General features: G+C 43.3%; 1 protein-coding gene across 3 annotated transcripts in view; it reads right to left on the reverse strand.

Annotated features, from left to right (window-relative positions):
* The window catches only part of LOC135540015 (S-adenosylhomocysteine hydrolase-like protein 1), a 70,527-nt gene that overhangs the window by 10,811 nt on the left and 38,951 nt on the right, over positions 1–20,765 (reverse strand). For all 3 annotated transcript variants that reach the window (XM_064966307.1, XM_064966306.1, XM_064966308.1), the window contains exons 2-8: positions 12,779–12,890; positions 12,540–12,683; positions 10,701–10,801; positions 8,415–8,517; positions 3,415–3,509; positions 3,167–3,273; positions 2,945–3,061 (exon numbers count right to left, since the gene is read on the reverse strand). In XM_064966307.1, coding sequence (XP_064822379.1) covers positions 2,945–3,061; positions 3,167–3,273; positions 3,415–3,509; positions 8,415–8,517; positions 10,701–10,801; positions 12,540–12,683; positions 12,779–12,890 — 779 coding nt within the window. The remainder of the gene's footprint in view (positions 1–2,944; positions 3,062–3,166; positions 3,274–3,414; positions 3,510–8,414; positions 8,518–10,700; positions 10,802–12,539; positions 12,684–12,778; positions 12,891–20,765) is intronic.

Here is a 20,765-nt window from a genome sequence, read left to right on the forward strand (position 1 = left end):
ATCTACCAAGACCTGGCCGTCCCTCTAAACTTTCAGCTCATACAAGGAGAAGACTGATCAGAGATGCAGCCAAGAGGCCCATGATCACTCTGGATGAACTGCAGAGATCTACAGCTGAGGTGGGAGACTCTGTCCATAGGACAACAATCAGTCGTATATTGCACAAATCTGGCCTTTATGGAAGAGTGGCAAGAAGAAAGCCATTTCTTAAAGATATCCATAAAAAGTGTCGTTTAAGGTTTGCCACAAGCCACATGGGACACACACCAAACATGTGGAAGAAGGTGCTCTGGTCAGATGAAACCAAAATTGAACTTTTTGGCAACAATGCAAAACGTTATGTTTGGCGTATAAGCAACACAGCTCATCACACCATCCCCACTGTCAAACATGGTGGTGGCAGCATCATGGTTTGGGCCTGCTTTTCTTCAGCAGGGACAGGGAAGATGGTTAAAATTGATGGGAAGATGGATGGAGCCAAATACAGGACCATTCTGGAAGAAAACCTGATGGAGTCTGCAAAAGACCTGAGACTGGGACGGAGATTTGTCTTCCAACAAGACAATGATCCAAAACATAAAGCAAAATCTACAATGGAATGGTTCAAAAATAAACATCCAGGTGTTAGAATGGCCAAGTCCAGACCTGAATCCAATCGTGAATCTGTGGAAAGAACTGAAAACTGCTGTTCACAAATGCTCTCCATCCAACCTCACTGAGCTCGAGCTGTTTTGCAAGGAGGAATGGGGAAAAAATTCAGTCTCTCGATGTGCAAAACTGATAGAGACATACCCCAAGCGACTTACAGCTGTAATCGCAGCAAAAGGTGGCGCTACAAACTATTAACTTAAGGGGGCTGAATAATTTTGCACGCCCAATTTTTCAGTTTTTGATTTGTTAAAAAAGTTTGAAATATCCAATAAATGTCGTTCCACTTCATGATTGTGTCCCACTTGTTTTTGATTCTTCACAAAAAAATACAGTTTTATATCTTTATGTTTGAAGCCTGAAATGTGGCTAAAGGTCGCAAAGTTCAAGGGGGCCGAATACTTTCGCAAGGCACTGTATATTTACAGTATTTGATCCACAAAAAAATCAGATACATAGTTAAATATTATATATACAGTTGAAGTCAGAAGTTTACATACACTTAGGTTGGGGTCATTAAAACTCATTTTTCAACCACTCCACAAATGTCTTGTTAACAAACTATAGTTTTGGCAAGTCAGTTAGGACATCTACTTTGTGCATGACACAAGGCATTTTTCCAACAATTGTTTACATACAGATTATTTCACTTATAATTCACTGTATCACAATTCCAGTGGGTCAGAAGTTTACATACAGTAAGTTGACTGTGCCTTTAAACAGCTTGGAAAATTCCAGAAAATGGCTTTAGAAACTTCTGATAGGCTAATTTGACATAATTTGAGTCAATTGGAGGTGTACCTGTGGATGTATTTCAAGGCCTACCTTCAAACTCACTGACATCATGGGGAAATCAATTGTAGAACTCTACAAGTGTGGTTCATCCTTGGGAGCAATTTCCAAATGCCTGAAGGTACTACGTTCATCTGTACAAACAATAGTATGCAAGTATAAATGACCGCGCAGCCGTCGTACTGCTCAGGAAGATGATGCATTCTGTCTCCTAAAGATGAACGTACTTTGGTGTGAAAAGGGCCAATCAATCCCAGAACAACATCAAAGGACATTGTGAAGATGCTGGAGGAAACAGGTACTCACTGTCTCTTTGCTTGACATCATGGGAAAATAAATAAATTGTTGACCTCCACAAGTCTGGTTCATCCTTGGGAGCAATTTCCAAATGCCTGAAGGTATCACGTTCATCTGTACAAGTATAGTATAAACACCATGGGACCACGTAGCCGTCATTCCGCTCTGGAATGAAATGCGTTCTGTCTCCTATAGATGAACATACTTTGGTGTGAATAGTGCAAATCAATCCCAGAAAAACAGCAAAGGACCTTTTGAAGATACTGGAGGAAACAGGTACAAAAGTATCTATATCCACAGTAAAACGAGTCCTATATCGATATAACCTGAAAGGCTGCTCAGCAAGAAAGAAGCCACTGCTCCAAAACCACCATAAAAAAGCCAGACTATGGTTTGCAACTGCACATGGGGACATAGATCGTAGTTTTTGGAGAAATGTCCTCTGGTCTGATAAAACAAAAATATAACTGTTTGGCCATAATGACCATCATTATGTTTGGAGGAAAAAGAGGGAGGCTTGCAAGCCGAAGAACACCATCCCATCCGTGAAGCACGGGGTTGGTAACATCATGTTGTGGGGGTGCTTTGCTGCAAGAGGGACTGGTGCACTTCACAAAATAGATGGCTTCATTAGGGAGGAAAATTATATAGATATATTGAAGCAACATCTCAAGACATCAGTCAGGAAGTTAAAGCTTGGTCGCAAATGGGTCTTCCAAATGGACAAGGACCCCAAGCATACTTCCAAAGAAAACTTGTGGGCAGAACTAAAAAAGCGTGTGCGAGCAAGGAGGCCTACAAACCTGACTCAGTTACACCAGCTCTGTCAGGAGGAATGGGCCAAAATTCACCCAACTTATTGGGGGAAGCTTGTGGAAGGCTACCCAAAATGTTTGATCCAAGTTAAACAATTTAAAGGCAATGCTACCAAATACTAATTGAGTGTATGTAAACGTCTGGCCCACTGGGAATGTGATGAAATAAATAAAAGCTGAAATAAATCACTCTACTATTATTCTGACATTTCAACTTAAAATAAAGTGCTGATCCCAACTGACCTAAGACAGGGATTGTGAAAAACTGAGTTAAATGTATTTGGCGAAGGTGTATGTAAACGTCAGACTTCAAGTGTATGCACAAAGAGCAGTGAGGTGTTGAAGCGAGGGAACATTCACTTGTATGCTTGAAAGGTACATTTAACACCTACCCATCCAAGATAGACTCTCTGCAGCAGTAGAGGTTGTCAAACTTCTGCTTTGTCACAGAGTCATTTACATTCATGGCTGGCACACACAGCTTGCCTGCTTTGGACAGCTGGTACAACCTTTAAGGCAAAGAGAAAGTAACTAAGTAACTAAGCTCAGAGTTACCTGTTGGTCTTATGAACATGTATGATTGAGAATGTATTTTAATCAGAAATAAAAACCACCTGTGGACCCCAGTCACACTCTCCTCCACAATGCCCCTGATCTTCTTGAAGCCGTTGGGGTATTTCTTATACACCCAGTGAGTCAAGTCCCCTCCGTCATCAAGGATCTACCACAGACACAGCAGGAAGAGATAACATTCTCAACAAACAGTGACAACACGCAAACACATATCAGTAACACAAAATGGTCAACAAGGGCGTTTGCCTTGCTGTTAAAGTAGGGTAATTGACAAGAGTTCTATGGGTACCATGTTAGGCTGCCACCCCTCCATGTTGATGCACTTGTTGATACACCACCAGAAGTCATCCTCCGATTCCCCCTTCCAGGCAAAAACAGCCACACCTGCAGAAATGACAAGGTAGTTGGGGGAATAAAAGGGGTTTAGAAATTACAATATTTCTCCAGATCAGACATATGTCGCAACAAATATAGAAGCTAAGGCCCTTTTTAAACAGCAGCACAGGGTCCTGAGCCATTAACAAGACCCTTCATTCTAGAGAGAGCAGAACTGGTGACGTTTGAACACACGGTGCTTGATGTCCGTATAATCTGTTGTAAAGTCATTAATATAACGACCTGCAGCTTAACTCTAGACATCTGGACCTGCACAACGGTCTATCCACAACACCAAAGAGCCTAGATCAGCCCCTGCCTCTGTAGGCTCCTCCAGGTAGACTTACATAACCCTGCTCACTAAACACCAGGGCCGGGATGATACTCGTTGGTATCGTGGCAAGGAAACAATACACAAAGTGGATTCAACTTCTTTAGGAAAACAGCCTTAATGTTGGAAACAAACATTATGTTGTCATCCAGAGTCACATGTATTTATTTTACAAGATATAGCACACAATAATTTACATAGAGCAGGTTTTTAATGATCAAAGAGTAATGTCTGCTTCGTGTTTTCTTTTTTGCCATGGAAAGAATATTGAAATTCTGGTATCATCCCGGCCCTACTAAACACTTCAGCTCTCTACCATTAAAGCCCACTTCACACCCTCATAAATCACTCAGGAAACAGGTGTCAATAGCACCAGAACTACCAGTATTGACATCAGTATTGAACAGTCATGTAGGATTTAAGCTACACTAGTTTATCGGGGTTAGCTTCACTGTAGGCCTATTCACCTATACTGGTATGTGTGTCACTATACTGCTATTTGTGTCATGACCAATTATCGTGAACTGACCTAACCTTTGAATATTTAACATTGTGTTATAAAGCCTGCATGATGTTATAAGCATGGCAGAAACAGAGGGCCTGAGTAAAGCCCTCCATTTGTTTATTTATTTATGTGAATTAGCTTCAGCAGAAACAGCAGCTACTTTTCCTGGGGTCCACAAAAAAAAGAACAAGTAACAAAACACGGATAGATCCGGACAGTCACAAATTTAAAATATAAAAACAATACAACAACAAAAATGTGTGTTTGTCTCCCCTTAAAGTCCCTGCCGTTCAATAAGATGTTGTTTATTAAGTTTTTTAAAAGATAATTTTGTTGTTTGCTTGAGTAAATGGAGATGGGAGTGCTGATAGCTACTTTGAGGTAAAATGTGGTTTTCACATTGTGCCATCTTAAGATGAATGCACTAACTGTCAGTCTTTCTGGATAAGAGCGTCTGCTAAATGACTAAAATGTTAACTTGTGTCAAAAACGCAGAACATCTTTTTATAACAGACATGAATAATGGGGAGATGAAGGGTGTAAATAATTCAGATACCTTGATATTTCATCTAACGGGACCAACTGTTTTAAAAATATCGGTATCTTTCATACCGTTTGTTGATCATACATTCCCTATGGAAGCTCTAATATGGGCAGAAAGTACGACAGTGCAGAAAATAGTGGGAAATGTTAGAGATATTTTGACCTGCATAGGCAAGAGACGTGCTTTGATAATGCAACCTATGGATTACAGAATAAAGTTAGGAATATTCATGCGAGACAGGAGTCAGGATTTGGGGTTTCAGTGGAATAGGACTAGATAGACTATTTTCCATCTCTAGGACTGGAGAACATAGCATTTTCCCTCATGCCTCTGAATTGTTAACAGACTTAATGTCTGACAGAGATGTCTATGTAGTGAATTGTGCATAGGCCTATCAAATATATGATTGTCTGAAGAGTCACGATGACAGCTCAAAGAGGCACACATTATTTTATAGTCTATACCGTAAGGGTTTGCTGTAGGGTTTATCAAGTACATTTGGGTCAGCAGTGTCAATTATGCGTCTGCTTTGAATCTATGGTAACTTTGTGTGAAGTAAATACACTGGGCTAAGGCTTCCATGTGAAAACCTGTTTGGATAATGAGCCATTTTATTTTTTGCTAATCTGTTGCTGCGCATGTTGTGTATTTTGTGGCATTGCATTAGTGCCGACATTGGGGAAAATGTCAGTCATTTCCAGGTCGTCATTACATTTTTTTCTGGAAATGTGAAGTGATCCCGGTTACCCATGTTAATCCCTACTTGGTGGCCAACAGCAGCACCCCAAAAGAAGAGGCTTTAGATGAGGCAAGTGAATTTGCAACTAAAACAGTTCAACAACATCTGACATGAGATCCTCTCTAAGCATTACTGGAATATGGCTCTGAATATATACAACACCCCATAGGCATTCCTGTCTTTTCTGTAGATGTACAAGGATATGTCTGTTCTTTAAACCAAGAGGGGATAATAAGCTAGGTCTCTTGTTTCTAAAGCTGTTATCCAGTGATTTTTAGGAGAGGACCAGACATCAGGTAATAACTGCAGCAGGACAGAAGGCCTTCTGGTAATTTCCACCCCAGAGAGAGCAGAGCAGGCAGGCTGAAACAGAAGCTGCCAGAGGACAGCTCCATAAAGAGCAACTGTTTATTAGAAATAGATACTGTGACAGATGTCGCTTTACACAATGATGTGGGAAAGGGAGGGCTTACGTAAAAATATAATTACCAAAAAATAAAGTGGTACACAAAAAAAAACTACCCTAAGCCCTGCTATTGAATTGGAGGAGTGGGGAGATTTTGAAAGCTCTATGATTATTTTGCCATGCTACTCGTCCCATATGACCATACAGCTAGAAACATGTTATACAGTACCTGGGCTTAGAACCTCTATTCTACTGACAGTTTTTTCTTAGTTAACCTCCTATCTAGTCCTCAAATCCCTGCATCTTTCTCTGTGTGTACAGTGCATTTGAAAAGTATTTTTCCACTTTGTTACATTACAGCCTTATTGTAAAACATATATCTACACACAGTACCCCATAATGACAAAGCGAACACAGGTTTAGAATATTTTCAAACAGAAATACCTTATTTATATAACTATTCAGACCTTTTGCTATGAGACTCAAAATTGAGTTTAGCTGCATCCTGTTTTCTACAACTTGTTTGGAGTCCACCTGCGGTAAATTCAATTGATTGGACATGATTTGGAAAGGCACACACCTGTCTATATAAAGGTCCTACAGTTGACAGTGCATGTCAGAGCAAAAACCAAGACATGAGGTCAAAGGAATTGTCCGTAGAGCTTCGAGACAGGATTGATGGGAGAACTTTCCAGAAGGACAACCATCTCTGCAGCATTCCACCAATCAGGCCTTTATGGTAGAGTGGCCAGACAAAAGCCACTCCTCAGTAAAATGCACATGACAGCCCACGTGGAGTATGCCAAAAGGCACCGAAAGGACTCTCAGATCATAAGAAACAAGACTTTCTGGTCTGATGAAGCTAAGATTGAACCCTTTGGCCTGAATGCCAAGTGTCACATCTGGAGGAAACCTGGCACCATCCCTACGGTGAAGCATGGTGGTGGTAGCATCATGCTGTGGGGATGTTTTTCAGCGGCAGGGACTGGGAGACAAGTCAGGATCGAGGGAAAGATGAATAGATCAAAATAGAGAAGTCATTGGTGAAAACCTGCTCCAGAGGGCTCAGGTCCTCAGACTGGGGCGAAGGTTAACCTTCAAACATGACCACGACACAGCAAAGACAACGCAGGAGTGGCTTCGGGACAAGTCTATGAATGTCCTTGAGTGGCCCCGCCAGCGCCCAGACTTGAACCCGATCGAACGTCTCTGGAGAGACCTGAAAATAGCTGTGTAATGATGCTCCCCATCCAACCTGACAGAGCTTGATAAGATCTGCAGAGAAGAAATGGGAGAAACTCCCCAAATACAGGTGCTAAGCTTGTAGCATCATACCCAAGGAGACTCGAGGCTGTAATCACTCCCAAAGGTGCTTCAACAAAGTACTGAGTAAATACCTTTATTTTTTTATTTATCTAGGCAAGTCAGTTAAGAACAGATTCTTATTTACAATGACGGCCTACAACGGCCAAACTATTGAACTCCCAATCACGGCTTGTTGTGATACAGCCTGGTTGTGATATAACTTATGTAAATGTAATACTTCAGTTTTTTATTTCACTTTGTTATTATGTGGTATTGTGTGTAGATCAATGAGGAGAAAAAACTATTTCATCCATAGAATAAGTCTAACGGAAAAAAATGTGGAAAAAGTCAAGGAGTCTGAATACTTTACAAATGCACTGTATATACCTACGTACAACTATCTATCTACTCCCTTCATCTGGTCAAGTCAGTAGGTTTCTGGCAGGCTTGCTGTATGTACGGTATGAAGATTGCTGGCATAACTCACACGTAGAAAATGTCAACACTGCTGAGAGTGGGTTGTAAATGGTCAGAGGATACTGTGTTTGTAGGACAAGTTAATCAGCCCACAGCCTATGCACCAGTTCTTCTCCCAGTTTGAGCTGTGTGACTGGTGATATTTACTGTAATGCAGTCTGAATCTGTTGTGAACTGCTCAGGTTAACAGGCTGTGAAAAGCAAAAAGATCCCGCTACGGAAACACATATACTTCACAAACACCCAGAAACCTAAGAGATATGCATGTCTTGGTGCTGTAGTTCATTGACTAGAGGGCAAGTCTGATGTTCTCTGTGCTTTCCAGGACTTTATTGAGAACATCTCCAAAATGTCTCTTTAGTTTCAAACGGCACAGGGAAGCAAATCACCCCCAACATTTAGCCCGCTCATGTAATTAATTACATATTAATACGAGTTAATGTATTTTATGCAGAAATGGTACCAATTAATATGAATGTGAATGAATGTGATGACTTTCAAAAAAAAAAACCTCTTATGAAGTACAGTCAGTCTCTCATTCTGTTCCACATAGAAGCCATTACTGTAACAAAGCTGTAAAGTAGTCATGTTGAAAGCTTCTACTTACCGATCTCTGAGAGGGCAGCTGCCACCTCGTTCTGTGTGGAGTAGATGTTACAGGCTGTCCAGCGACACTGGGCCCCCAGTGCCACCAGAGTCTCAATCAACACCTGAGTGCAGAGTGAGGAGGTTGAATGAGAGGAACAAGGAACAAGAACAATACAGAGATGCACAGGTAATATTTTGTATCATAAATAGCTAATGGGCAATACAGAACACAGGCCAAGCCTTTCGACTCTGTCAATCACCGTATTCTTATCGGCATACTCAACAGCCTTGATTTCTCTAATGACTGCCTCGCCTGGTTCACTAACTACTTCTCAGATAGAGTTCAGTGTGTCAAATAGGAGGGCCTGTTGTTCGGACCTGTGGCAGTCTCTATGAGGGTGCCACAGGGTTCAATTCTCGGGACAACTCTTTTCTCTGTATATATATCAATGATGTCGCTCTTGCTCCGGGTAATTCTTTGATTCACCTCTACGCAGACAACACCATTCTGTATACATCTGGCCCTTCTTTGGACACTGTCTTAACAAACCTCCAAACAAGCTTCAATGCCATACAACACTCCTTCCATCTGCACATCTATCACTCCAGTGCTAATGCTAAATTGTCATTACTTCGCCACTGTGGCCTATTTATTGCCTTACCATCCCATCTGGTTTGCGCTTACTGGAACTATCATTTGTTTTTAAACAGGACAATGACCAAACACACCTTCAGGCTGTGTAAGGCCTATTTGTCCAAGGAGAGTGATGGATTACTGCATCAGATGACCTGACCTTCACAATCACCCAACCTCGACCCAATTGAGTTGGTTTGGGATGAGTTGGACTGCAGAGTTAAGGAAAAGCAGCCAACAAGTGCTCAACATATGTGGGAACTCATTCCAGACTGTTGGAAAAGCATTCCAGGTGAAGCTGGTTGGGAAAATGTCAAGTGTGTACAAAGCTGTGTTCAAAGGTAAAGGGTGGCTACTTTGAAGAATCTAAAATAGAAAATATATTTTGATATGTTTAACACTTTTCTGCTTACTACATAATTCCATGTGTTATTTCATAATTTTGATGTCTTTACTATTATTCTACAATGTAGAAAATAGTACAAAATTATTAAAAACCCTTGAATGAGTAGGTGTGTCCAAACTTTTGACTAACACTGTAAATATATAATAGCATATTAACAGCACCAATATATTAAATCTTAGACACTAACGGGGTATAAAGCCTTGTTCACGCAGCAGGCCTTAATGCTCAAATCAGTTTTGTTTTTCAAATATGTTTTGGACTACTGACTGTCCAAACAGTAAGTTACAAGTGACCAAATCGGATGCGAGTCCAGAGAGCAGTCATTTGTGAACAAGGCTACACTAGTTGTCATAGTAACAACATGTGTGAGTGTGCTGGGGTGTAGGCTGATTGGTGGTTGCGCTTGTGCTTCCTATCACTCAGAAGTTATATAGCATGCTAAGCTGACAACAATGCCTGCCATGGACATTTCCCAGTTGTTTTGAATGTTCAAAATCCTAGGGAAAGAACACTTTTAAAGCCTCAAAGGATAAGATTTATGGCTAGCCACAGCAGTCGGCCAACTGGGTAGCTGTTAAGCTTCTAGCACATTCACTCATTTGTTTGAAAACAATTAACAAGCTAGTTAGCTACCACATGTTCTTGTCAAATTGTCAACAGAGTAGCTAGCAAGTGAAAAGATATGCTGAATAACAGTCTAAAAACCACTCCAGGACAAATAAATCAGATTTGACTGTTCAGACAAGTCACATGGCCAGGAATCAGATACGAAGGTGGTTTGAAATGTGGCTTGAAATATCTGATTACAAGTGATTTTTGGTTGTTCAGACTGCAGGAAAAAGAACAGATTCAAATCAGATATGCAAATAAATAGAATTTGAGTCACTTCAAACCTCCAATGTGAACAAGGCTTTAGAGACGCTGTACATTATTTATGGACCGTCATGAGATGAGCCAGCTATCATTTTTAGTCACAGAGCAAAATGTAGCAGAGCAGTGGTGGTTAGGTACAGTAGAGATACTGTTGGAAGAAAGATCATACTGCAGTCATGGCACTGATATTTGGGTATGTAGCCTAAGTACGGGAGAGATATTTCACTGCAGCAAAGCTTGGGTAATGGAAACAGTGTAAGTTAGTGTAAACAACAGGGCCAACTTGGTTACTGAAGAAGCCTCTGTGACCTTCAAATCCTACTACATTAGGAGAAAGATGTCCCCGTGTAGCCTTGGCATTATGATAGGTAAGACAGGGATAGTTATCTTACTGCAGTCTGGGCAGTGATGTGAGTGCAGCCAACGATTTTAGCCCCAGCAAGTGGCTTCTCTCCCTGGGCTCTCTTCCTGAGCGAGATTAATGCTGACATATCTGTGAGAAGAGAGCGAGCAAGCGACCAAGAGAGAGAGACAGAGAAGGGAGTGAGAAAGTGGGGTGATAAAGAGAGCAAAGGAGATGGAGCGAGAGAGGGAGAGAAAGAGATCCCAAAACTTGATAGCCACATTCAGAGTAGACACCAGAAAAGTTGTCTGACTATAAAGACCTTCCCACAAATATCTCTCATAATTGAGGGTCTCAAAGATTTTCCTGCATCAGAACCTTCTTAGCTCCATAAAAATCAAATGCCCTAAAATAAGCAATGCCATCTGCAACCTGCCAATTCATTAGAGGATGAACACTCCATATCAAGCTCTGGGGTTGTGCTGACAGTGTTATGCGTGTAGATTAAGCTGCAACGCGACACCAATAAAATACATTTACTCATCCTTACACTGTAACAATTAATCCCAGTGCTCAATTTATTATGTCCCATTTCCAGCAAAGGATGGATTTGAAATTATACAATGACTATGGGGTTAAAGTGCAGACTGTCAGCTTTCTTTTTAGGTTATTTTCATCCATACCGGGTGAACCATTTAGAAATTACAGCACTTTTTGTACATAGTCTCTGGCCATGATTACTGACCATCCTGAATTAATTGTGAATAATGATAAGGGAGAAAGTTAGAGGTATAAATATCCTACATCCCCCCTAAAAAAATGCTAACATCCCCTGTTATTGTAATGGTGAGAGGTTAGCCTGTCTTGGGGATATGATATGTGTGTGTCTAACTTTCTCACTCATCAGGCATCCAACAAGTTTGAGTCACAAGCTTGATGTAATCATTACGTGCTAGGAATATGGGACCAACTAATAAAAATATTACTACTTTCATATACATGAATTTGTCCCAATTCTTTTGGTTCCCTAAAATGGGGCCAATGACAAAAAGTGCTGTAATTTCTAAATAGTTGAAAATACCCAACTTAAAGCTGACAGTCTACTTTAACCTTATAGTCGTTGTATAATTTCAAATCCAAAGTCTGGAGTACAGAGCCAAAACAACAACAAAATGTGTCACGGTCCCAACACTTTTGGAGCTCACTATGTTTCTCTCTCTCTCTGATGTGATGTAGTTGCACTTTGAATGACTGATCAGCGAAACCAGAGAAAAGCCTAATAATACGACACAGGAGTCGTTTCTGAATCCCTTAAGAGCAGAAGCCATATCTGCAGACAGATTGACCTCAACCAATCTAAATATAAATAACAATCTTAATACAGATAACAAGCTAGACTCTAGCTGCTAGAGTATTTCAGTTATGCACAGAACTGAGCGATGCTGTTCTTTCTTATGACAGACTCTCCCCTCCAATCAGTGTCTCTGTCAATCTGACTTGGCCAATCATTGCCTTGGAGGGTGAGACTCTAGTACATTTCCGTGCAAATGACCCAAAGTCCTGGCAAGAGCAATATTTAGATGTAGATATACTTTACTGTCCCTTGTTCACAGAAATGTATGTGTTGCTCATTGCAACCTGATTGATGCCAGTAGTGGTTTAATTGACATTTCCCGATATTACCTAGGATCAAAGACCCTTACCCATTGAGTCGTCTAAGAGATTAATGCCATAAGACAGCAAATTTCAAGAACATGCTTAAATAACCAACAACCAGTACTTATACCTGGGAGCACCCTTGGGATGTTGACGTTTATCACTGGTCACTGATGGTCTTGTATTGTTCTTTGTGTGAGAGGTGACAGGTCACAGAACCATGTTATCCTACCTTGTTCTGCAATCTCAATCTCGCGGCGACCAAATTCGGCATGTTTGATGTTCTTCACACAGAAGTCGTTGGTGCCCTTGGAATTGACCTGTATTTTGTCCCGTGGTGAAGTTTCATCGTCAGAGCTGTCCGTGTAGGACGCAGCTGGGAAATCAGACCGATAGGAAAAGTCAGCAAGAAAGGGGTCAAGCAATCCATTCATAGCTCTGTGCATGTGCGTGTTTGTGTGTGTATAGTACCTGAACTGTAGCTGTCGGTGGATGACTGAGAGATCGATCGAGACAGGGAGCGTCGTCCTGCCTTGGTAGGAAACTTGCTGAACTCTTGCTTGTCTTCCACAAACTGGATTTGCTGAAGGAGCAAAAGAGAGTACAATTTATACATCCCTAACTTCAATTCACTTGAAACATGGATCAAAAGATTAGAAGATCTGGTCTCAAGAAATCACCCTACACCTATAAGAATAACAATACTTTCCATGTAACAGTAGCCTAATGGTATTCCATTGCTAATAGATATGTACATCAAGGGTGTAGTATATACAGTGCCTTGCGAAAGTATTCGGCACCCTTGAACTTTGCGACCTTTTGCCACATTTCAGGCTTCAAACATAAAGATATAAAACTGTATTTTTTTGTGAAGAATCAACAACAAGTGAGACACAATCATGAAGTGGAACGACATTTATTGGATATTTCAAACGTTTTTAACAAATCAAAAACTGAAAAATTGGGCGTGCAAAATTATTCAGCCCCTTTACTTTCAGTGCAGCAAACTCTCTCCAGAAGTTCAGTGAGGATCTCTGAATATCCAATAAATGTCGTTCCACTTCATGATTGTGTTCCACTTGTTGTTGATTCTTCACAAAAAAATACAGTTTTATATCTTTATGTTTGAAGCCTGAAATGTGGCAAAAGGTCGCAAAGTTCAAGGGGGCCGAATACTTTCGCAAGGCACTGTATGTATGTCAGCCTTGAGATAGAAATGAACAGATTCCTTATTCTGAGAGTGCACTAGAATGTTGAATGCTTTCACAGATAAACCACTGTGGTGTGCTTTTGGAGCGGAATTGGGTATGTGCTTGTGGCCTAGTTTGTTTACATGCAGCCTTGTCTTAAAGTGGAGAGGAGAGAGTGAAGTGTGATAGTTACTTAGTACACTGACACACATCAAGGTAATCCTATCTTGAAAAGGTGAGCTTCTATATTTATTGCATGGAATCCAAAATAAACGTGTTATGTAACCCAAAATATTGCTGTTAATTGAAAAGTGAAGTCACTTCTAACTATAAAACTGGCCAACTGGACAAACCATGGAAATTGGAATAATAGCCTTGTGTCACGACTCCTACCGAAGGTGGTTCCCCTTCCCGTTTGGGAGGCGCTCGGCGGTCCTTTGTAGACGAGATTCTCAGGGACCTGCACGGGCAGGGAGTGGTTGTTTATATCGATGACATTCTGATCTACTCAGCCACCAGCCCCGAGCATGTGTCTCTGGTACGCAAGGTGCTTGGTAGACTGCTGGAGCATGACCTATAGATCAAGACTGAGAAGTGTGTGTTCTCCAAACGAGCCGTCTCCTATCTGGGTTATTGCATTTCCACCTCGGGGGTGACCGCATTAAGGCTGTGCGTAATTGGCTGACCACGGTAAAGGAGGTGCGGCAGTTTTTGGGTTTTGCCAACTACTACCGGAGGTTTATCCGGGGTTTTGGCCAGGTAGCGGCTCCCATTACCTCACTGTTGAAGGGGGGCCTGGTGCGTTTGTGGTGGTCAGCAGAGGCAGACAGGATGCTGTTCACGGATGCACCCGTGTTGGCGCAACTGGATCCCTCTCTAGCATTCATAGTGGAGGTGGACGCGTCCGAGGCTGGGGTGGGTGCCGTGCTATCACAGCGCTCGGGTACGCCACCAAAACTCCACCCCTGTGCTTTCTTTTTGAGGAAGCTCAGTCCAGCGGAGCGTAACTATGATGTGGGGGACCCGGAGTTGTTAGCGGTGGTCAGGGCTCTGAAGGTGTGGAGACACTGGCTTGAGGGGGCTAAGCACCCCTTTCTCATCAGGACCGACCACTAGAATCTGGAGTATATTCGGGCAGCTAGGAGACTGAACCCACGTCAGGCAAGGTGGGCCATGTTCTTCACCCGATTACGTTTTACGTTGTCTTATAGACTGGGCTCCCAGAATGTAAAGGCTGATGCACTGTCCTGCCTTTACGACACGGAGGATCGGTCCACCGAGCCTACTCCCATCCTTCCCGCCTCGAGGCTGATGGCATCAGTGGTATGGGAGGTGGACTTGGACATCGAGCGGGCGTTACGGGCGGAGCCCACGCCTCCTCAATGTCTGGCTGGGCGGAAGTACGTGCCGCTTGGTGTCCGGAACCAACTGATTCGGTGGGCTCACATCCTACCCTCCTCGGGTCACCCTGGGGTGGCAATGACAGTGGGGAGCCTCCTGGAGAGGTATTGGTGACCCACCTTGGCTAGGGACGTTAAGGTTTATGCCTCCAGAGTAAGGCTCCTAGGCACCTTCCTAGAGGGAAGTTACAACCCCTCCCCGTTCCACAACGGCCATGGTCTCACCTATCCGTAGATTTCCTGACCGATCTCCCCCCGTCTCAGGGGAACACTACGGTTTGGTGATTGTGGATCGTTTCTCTAAGTCCTGCCGTCTCCTCCCATTGCCTGGTCTCCCTACAGCCCTACAGACTGCGGAGGCATTATTCACCCACGTCTTCCGGCACTACGGGGTGCCGGAGGACATAGTCTCTGATCGGGGTCCCCAGTTCACGTCCCGGGTATGGAGGGCGTTCATGGAGCGTCTGGGGGTCTCGGTCAGCCTGACCTCCAGTTATCACCCCAAGAGTAATGGGCAGGTGGAGAGAGTGAACCAGGAGGTGGGTAGGTTTCTGCGGTCATATTGCCAGGACCGGCCAGGGGAGTGGGCGAGATACATCCCCTGGGCTGAGATGGCTCAGAACTCACTACGCTACTCCTCTACTAACGTGTCCCCATTTCAGTGTGTGTTGGGGTACCAGCCGGTCCTGGCACCATGGCATCCGAGCCAGACCGAGGCTCCTGCGGTGGAGGAATGGGTGCAGCGCTCCAAGGAGACCAGGAGGGACGTCCAGAAATCCCTCCAACAAGCCAGTGGACGGCAGAAAAGGAGTGCTGACCGCCACCGCAGTGAGGCGCCCGTGTTTGTACCGGGGGACAGGGTCTGGCTCTCGACCCGAAACCTACCCCTCCGCTTGCCCTGCCGGAAGCTGGGGCCGCAGTGTGTAGGGCCCTTCAAAGTCCTGAGGAGAATAAACGAGGTGTGTTATCGATTACAACTCCCTTCCTATTATCGCATTAACCCCTCGTTTCATGTGTCTCTCCTCAGGCCGGTGGTAGCTGGTCCCCTGCAGGACGGTGAGGTGCCGGAGGTCCCTCCTTCCCCTCTGGACATTGAGGGGTCCCCGGCGCACACGATACGGGCCATTCTGGACTCGAGACGCCGGCCTGCAGTACCTCGTGGACTGGGAGGGGTACGGTCAGGAGGAGAGGTGCTGGGTACCGGTGGGGGACATTTTGGATCCGTCAATGTTGAGGGATTTTCATCGCCTCCATCCGGATCGCCCTGTGCCTCGCCCTCCGGGTCGACCTCGAGGCCGGTGTCAGCGCGCGGTCGGGGGGCGGGGGTACTGTCACGACTCCTACCGAAGGTGGCTCCCCTTCACGTTCGGGTGGCGCTCGGCGGTCGTCGTCGCCGGCCTACTAGCTGCCACTGATTCTTTCCTCCCTCTCCTTGCCTGTTTATTGGTTACACCTGTTATGTATTGTGGTGATTAGTTGGCCTTTATTAGCCAGCCGGCCCGCCTGTTCTTTGTGCGGGATTGTTTGTGTGACATTTGTGCATGTTTGAGACAAACGTGTTTCTTCCTGTTCGCAGGTTTTTTTTGACTGTTTTAGTCCCCATGTTTGGGGCATTTGTTTTTGTGAGCGCCCAGTGTTTTGTGGGGTGGCCTATGTTCGCTGTGTGTGCATTAAAGAGCACTACCTTGAACTCTCTGTTTCCTGCTCCTGACTTTGCACCCACTACACCCAGATCGTTACACCTTGCCAGATCGGAGGAACTTCAAAAGTTCAAAAGCCATCTTTAGTGGTGTGTGACATCTTGCACCTTAGAAGAGGCTTAGCATAGAAATAAGAGTTCCACTGAACTGGCAAGGCTATTATTCCAAGTACAATTTCCATGGTGTGTCCAGTTGGCCAGTTTTATAGTTTTTGAGGAACAAGAAATAGGCCTATAAAGCAGGGCTCTCCAACCTTTTTCCTGGAGAGCTACCATCCCGTAGGTTTTTGTTCCAATCCTAATCTTGCGCACCGGATTAAAATAATCAGATGGTTGATAAACCAAATGAAGTTAGTTACAACTGGTGTTGAAACAAAAACCCAGAAACAGGGTTGGAGAGCCCTGCTATACACTAGAAATAAAAATGGGTTAAAGAGATTCTCTGGTGAGATTCAGAGATTCTCTGGTGCTTTTGTATACTTTTTAGCCAGTAGTTATGAAAGTAGCACTCACGAGCCAAAAGTGGTCCCCGATAATGGTGTACTACATATGTGCACCACATCATTGCTCTCTCTTGCTCTGCTGTGTATGCATCTTACTAGCAGTCACTCAAATGGCAAGGGGTTGAAGCTCATTAGCAAGAACTCGAATTGCTAGGGGGCTGGCCCATGCGGTGGAAAATGTTGTGGCACAGCTTCCAGTAAAGTTCTTCAAAACTAGGAATTTCGTGGCTCACTGAGGTAAGACAGTAATTCTTCAAGGTTATTGTGGTTAACAAAAACTGAAACTGAAAAAAATGGAAAAATGTTAGTAAACTGAAATAGAAATAAAAAACAAACTATGCCGAAACGATTATCGTTGTCTGTAAAACAAACTAAAATAAAACCATCAAATTGTTGTTGTTTTTCCTTTTAAACATAAAAAAAATCTAAAAATGGGGTTTAAGCTTTATTTCGAATGGGGTTTTCGAGCTTCTGAATCTGACGGGTAAATATTGCCAGTAGATGCCGAGGTTTCAAATAGGTCTAGCTTGTGCATCACTATCACTAGATAAAAGGGAAGAAATCTGAGGGAAAGCACGGAGCGTGACTGGGCCAAGCTAGAGCAGCTTCTGAAGTTGTTGGAGCCGTTCGAAATCCACAACGACCAACTTCAAACTGACAGCCAGTTGCTGTCTTATGTGGTGCTGTGCATTTTTAAACTTGAGGAACACTTGCAGTGAACTATTGTTGCAAAACAGTTGGCACAGGTCCTACTGAAGTCACTGCGTAAGCGCTGCGCATGTATTTAAAAAAATAAATGATTTATTTCACCTTTATTTAACCAGGTAGGCTAGTTGAGAACAAGTTCTCATTTGCAACTGCGACCTAACCAAGTTAAAGCGTACACATACAACAACACAGAGTTACACATGGAATAAACAAAACATAAAGTCAATAATACAGTAGAACAAAAGAAAACAAAAAGTCTATATACAGTGAGTGCAAATGAGGTAAATTAAGGAAATAAATAGGCCATGGTGGCAAAGTAATTACAATATAACAATTAAACACTGGAATGGTAGATCGGCAGAAGATGAATGTGCAGGTAGAGATACTGGGGTGCAAAGGAGCAAAATAAATAAACAAATACCAGTACTGGGATGAGGTAGGTAGATAGATGGGCTGTTAACAGATAGGCTAAGTACAGGTGCAGTGATCTGTAAAATGATCTGACAGCTGGTGCTTAAAGCTAGTGAGGGAGATGTGAGTCTCCAGCTTCAGAGATTTTTGAAATTAGTTCCAGTCATGGGCAGCAGAGAACTGGAAGGAAAGACGACCAAAGGAGGAATTGGCTTTGGGGGTGACCAGTGAGATATACCTGCTGGAGCGCGTGCTACGAGTGGGTGCTGTTATGGTGACCAGTGAGCGGAGATAAGGCGGGGCTTTACCTAGCAGAGACTTGTAGATAACCTGTAGCCAGTGGGTTTGGCGACGAGTATGAAGCGAGGGCCAACCAACGAGAGCGTACAGGTCGCAATGGTGGGTAGTGTATGGAGCTTTGGTGACAAAACGGATGGCACTGTGATAGGTTGCATCCAGTTTGTTGAGTGTTGGAGGCTATTTTATAGATGACATCACCGAAGTCGAGGATCGGTAGGATGGTCAGTTTTATTTACAGAAAGCCACGTGCACACTCCAATATTCAGACATAATTTACACATGAAGCATGTGTGTTTAGTGAGTCCGCCAGATCAGAGGCAGTAGGGATGACCAGGGATGTTCGGTTGATAAGTGCATGAATTTGACTATTTTCCTGTCCTGCTAAGCATTCAAAATGTAAAGAGTACTTTTGGGCATCAAGGAAAATGTATGGAGTAAAAATTACAATATTTTCTTAAGGAATGTAGTCGTGACCAAAAGTTTTGAGAATGACACAAATATACATTTTTCACAAAGTCTGCTGCCTCAGTTTGTTTGATGGAAATTTGCATATATTCCATAATTTTATGAAGAGTGATCAGATGAATTGCAATTAATTGCAAAGTCCCTCTTTGCCATGCAAATGGACTGAATCCCCCCCAAAACATTTCCACTGCATTTCAGCCCTGCCACAAAAGGACCAGCTGACATCATGTCAGTGATTCTCTTGTTAACACAGGTGTGAGTGTTGACGATGACAAGGCTGGAGATCCCTCTGTCATGCTGATTGAGTTTTGTTACGAATCCCTTTTGGCCCGACAGTCTAGGGGGGATGGTAATGAGACCCGTAACATAACTCATGCAAATTATTATTGTGACAAAGTAAAAGTGTGAACAAAATAACCACAACAACAGAAATCTACCGTCAAACTCCAGGTTTATTTATAAACACACGGTAATGGGGGAAGCAGGAAAAGGGGCTGAGCTGGACCCAAGGAAAGAAACAATAAGTATTCAAAAACACCCCTAAGCTAGACTAGCCTACTTTAACAACAGCTAACTAACTAACCAAAAATACAGTGGGTGGTCCGCCCAGTTCTAACTAGTGTATTTAACAAAGTTCACCTACGGGTAGTGTGTGCCCATGGGCGACTTGTCTTGGTTTCCCCCTTTTCTCACCAGCAACAAACAAACACCATAACCAAAAACAATACTCACAGGTGATGACAAAGTGCTATGAGGTGCTTAAACAAAAGAGAGGTTAAGACACAAAGCGAGAGTGAAACACAGAGACCTACAGACATGGCATTTACAGAGAGATTGAGCTCTAGAACAAACAAATGATGGGGTTTTTAAACCATGGGGAAGGAACTGTGATAGGTTAGGAAATAGGAGGAGGTGTGTCTTCTGATTGAAGATTGATTGTTGACTGATTGGGGAGTGATGATTTTCACCTGTGAGGGGAGAAGGAGAGAAAAGAAACACACACACAGGATACACACACACACAGGATAACTGTATCCGTAACAAGTTTGAATAACAGACTGGAAGCTTCAAAAGGAGGGTGGTGCTTGGAATCATTGTTCTTCCTCTTTCAATCATGGTTACCTACAAGGAAACACGTGCCGTCATCATTGCTTTGCACAAAAAGGGCTTCACAGCAAGTATATTACTGCCAGTAAGATTGCACCTAAATCAACCATTTATCGGATCATCAAGAACTTCAAGGAGAGCGGTTCAATTGTTGTGAAGAAGGATTCAGGGCACCCAAGAAAGTCCAGCAAGCACCAGGACCGCCTCCTAAAGTTGATTCAGCTGCGGGATCGGGGCACCACCAGTACAGAGCTTGCTCAGGAATGGCAGCAGGCAGGTGTGAGTGCATCTGCATGCACAGTGAGGCGAAAACTTTTGGAGTATGGCCTGGTGTCAAGAAGGGCAGCAAAGAAGCCACTTCTCTCCAGGAAAAACATCAGGGACAGACTGATATTATGCAAAAGGTACTGGGATTGGACTGCTGAGGACTGGGGTAAAGTCATTTTTCTGATGAATCCCCTTTCCGATTGTTTGGGGCATCCGGAAAGAAGCTTGTCTGGAGAAGACAATGTGAGCACTACCATCAGTCCTCTGTCATGCCAACAGTAAAGCATCCTGAGACCATTCATGTGTGGGGTTGCTTCTCAGCCAAGGGAGTGGGCTCACTCACAATTTTGCCTAAGAACACAGCCATTAATAAAGAATGGTACCAACACATCCTCCGAGAGCAACTTC

The sequence above is a fragment of the Oncorhynchus masou genome, chromosome 5 (assembly GCF_036934945.1).
Source record: "Oncorhynchus masou masou isolate Uvic2021 chromosome 5, UVic_Omas_1.1, whole genome shotgun sequence".
NCBI lineage: Eukaryota > Metazoa > Chordata > Actinopteri > Salmoniformes > Salmonidae > Oncorhynchus > Oncorhynchus masou.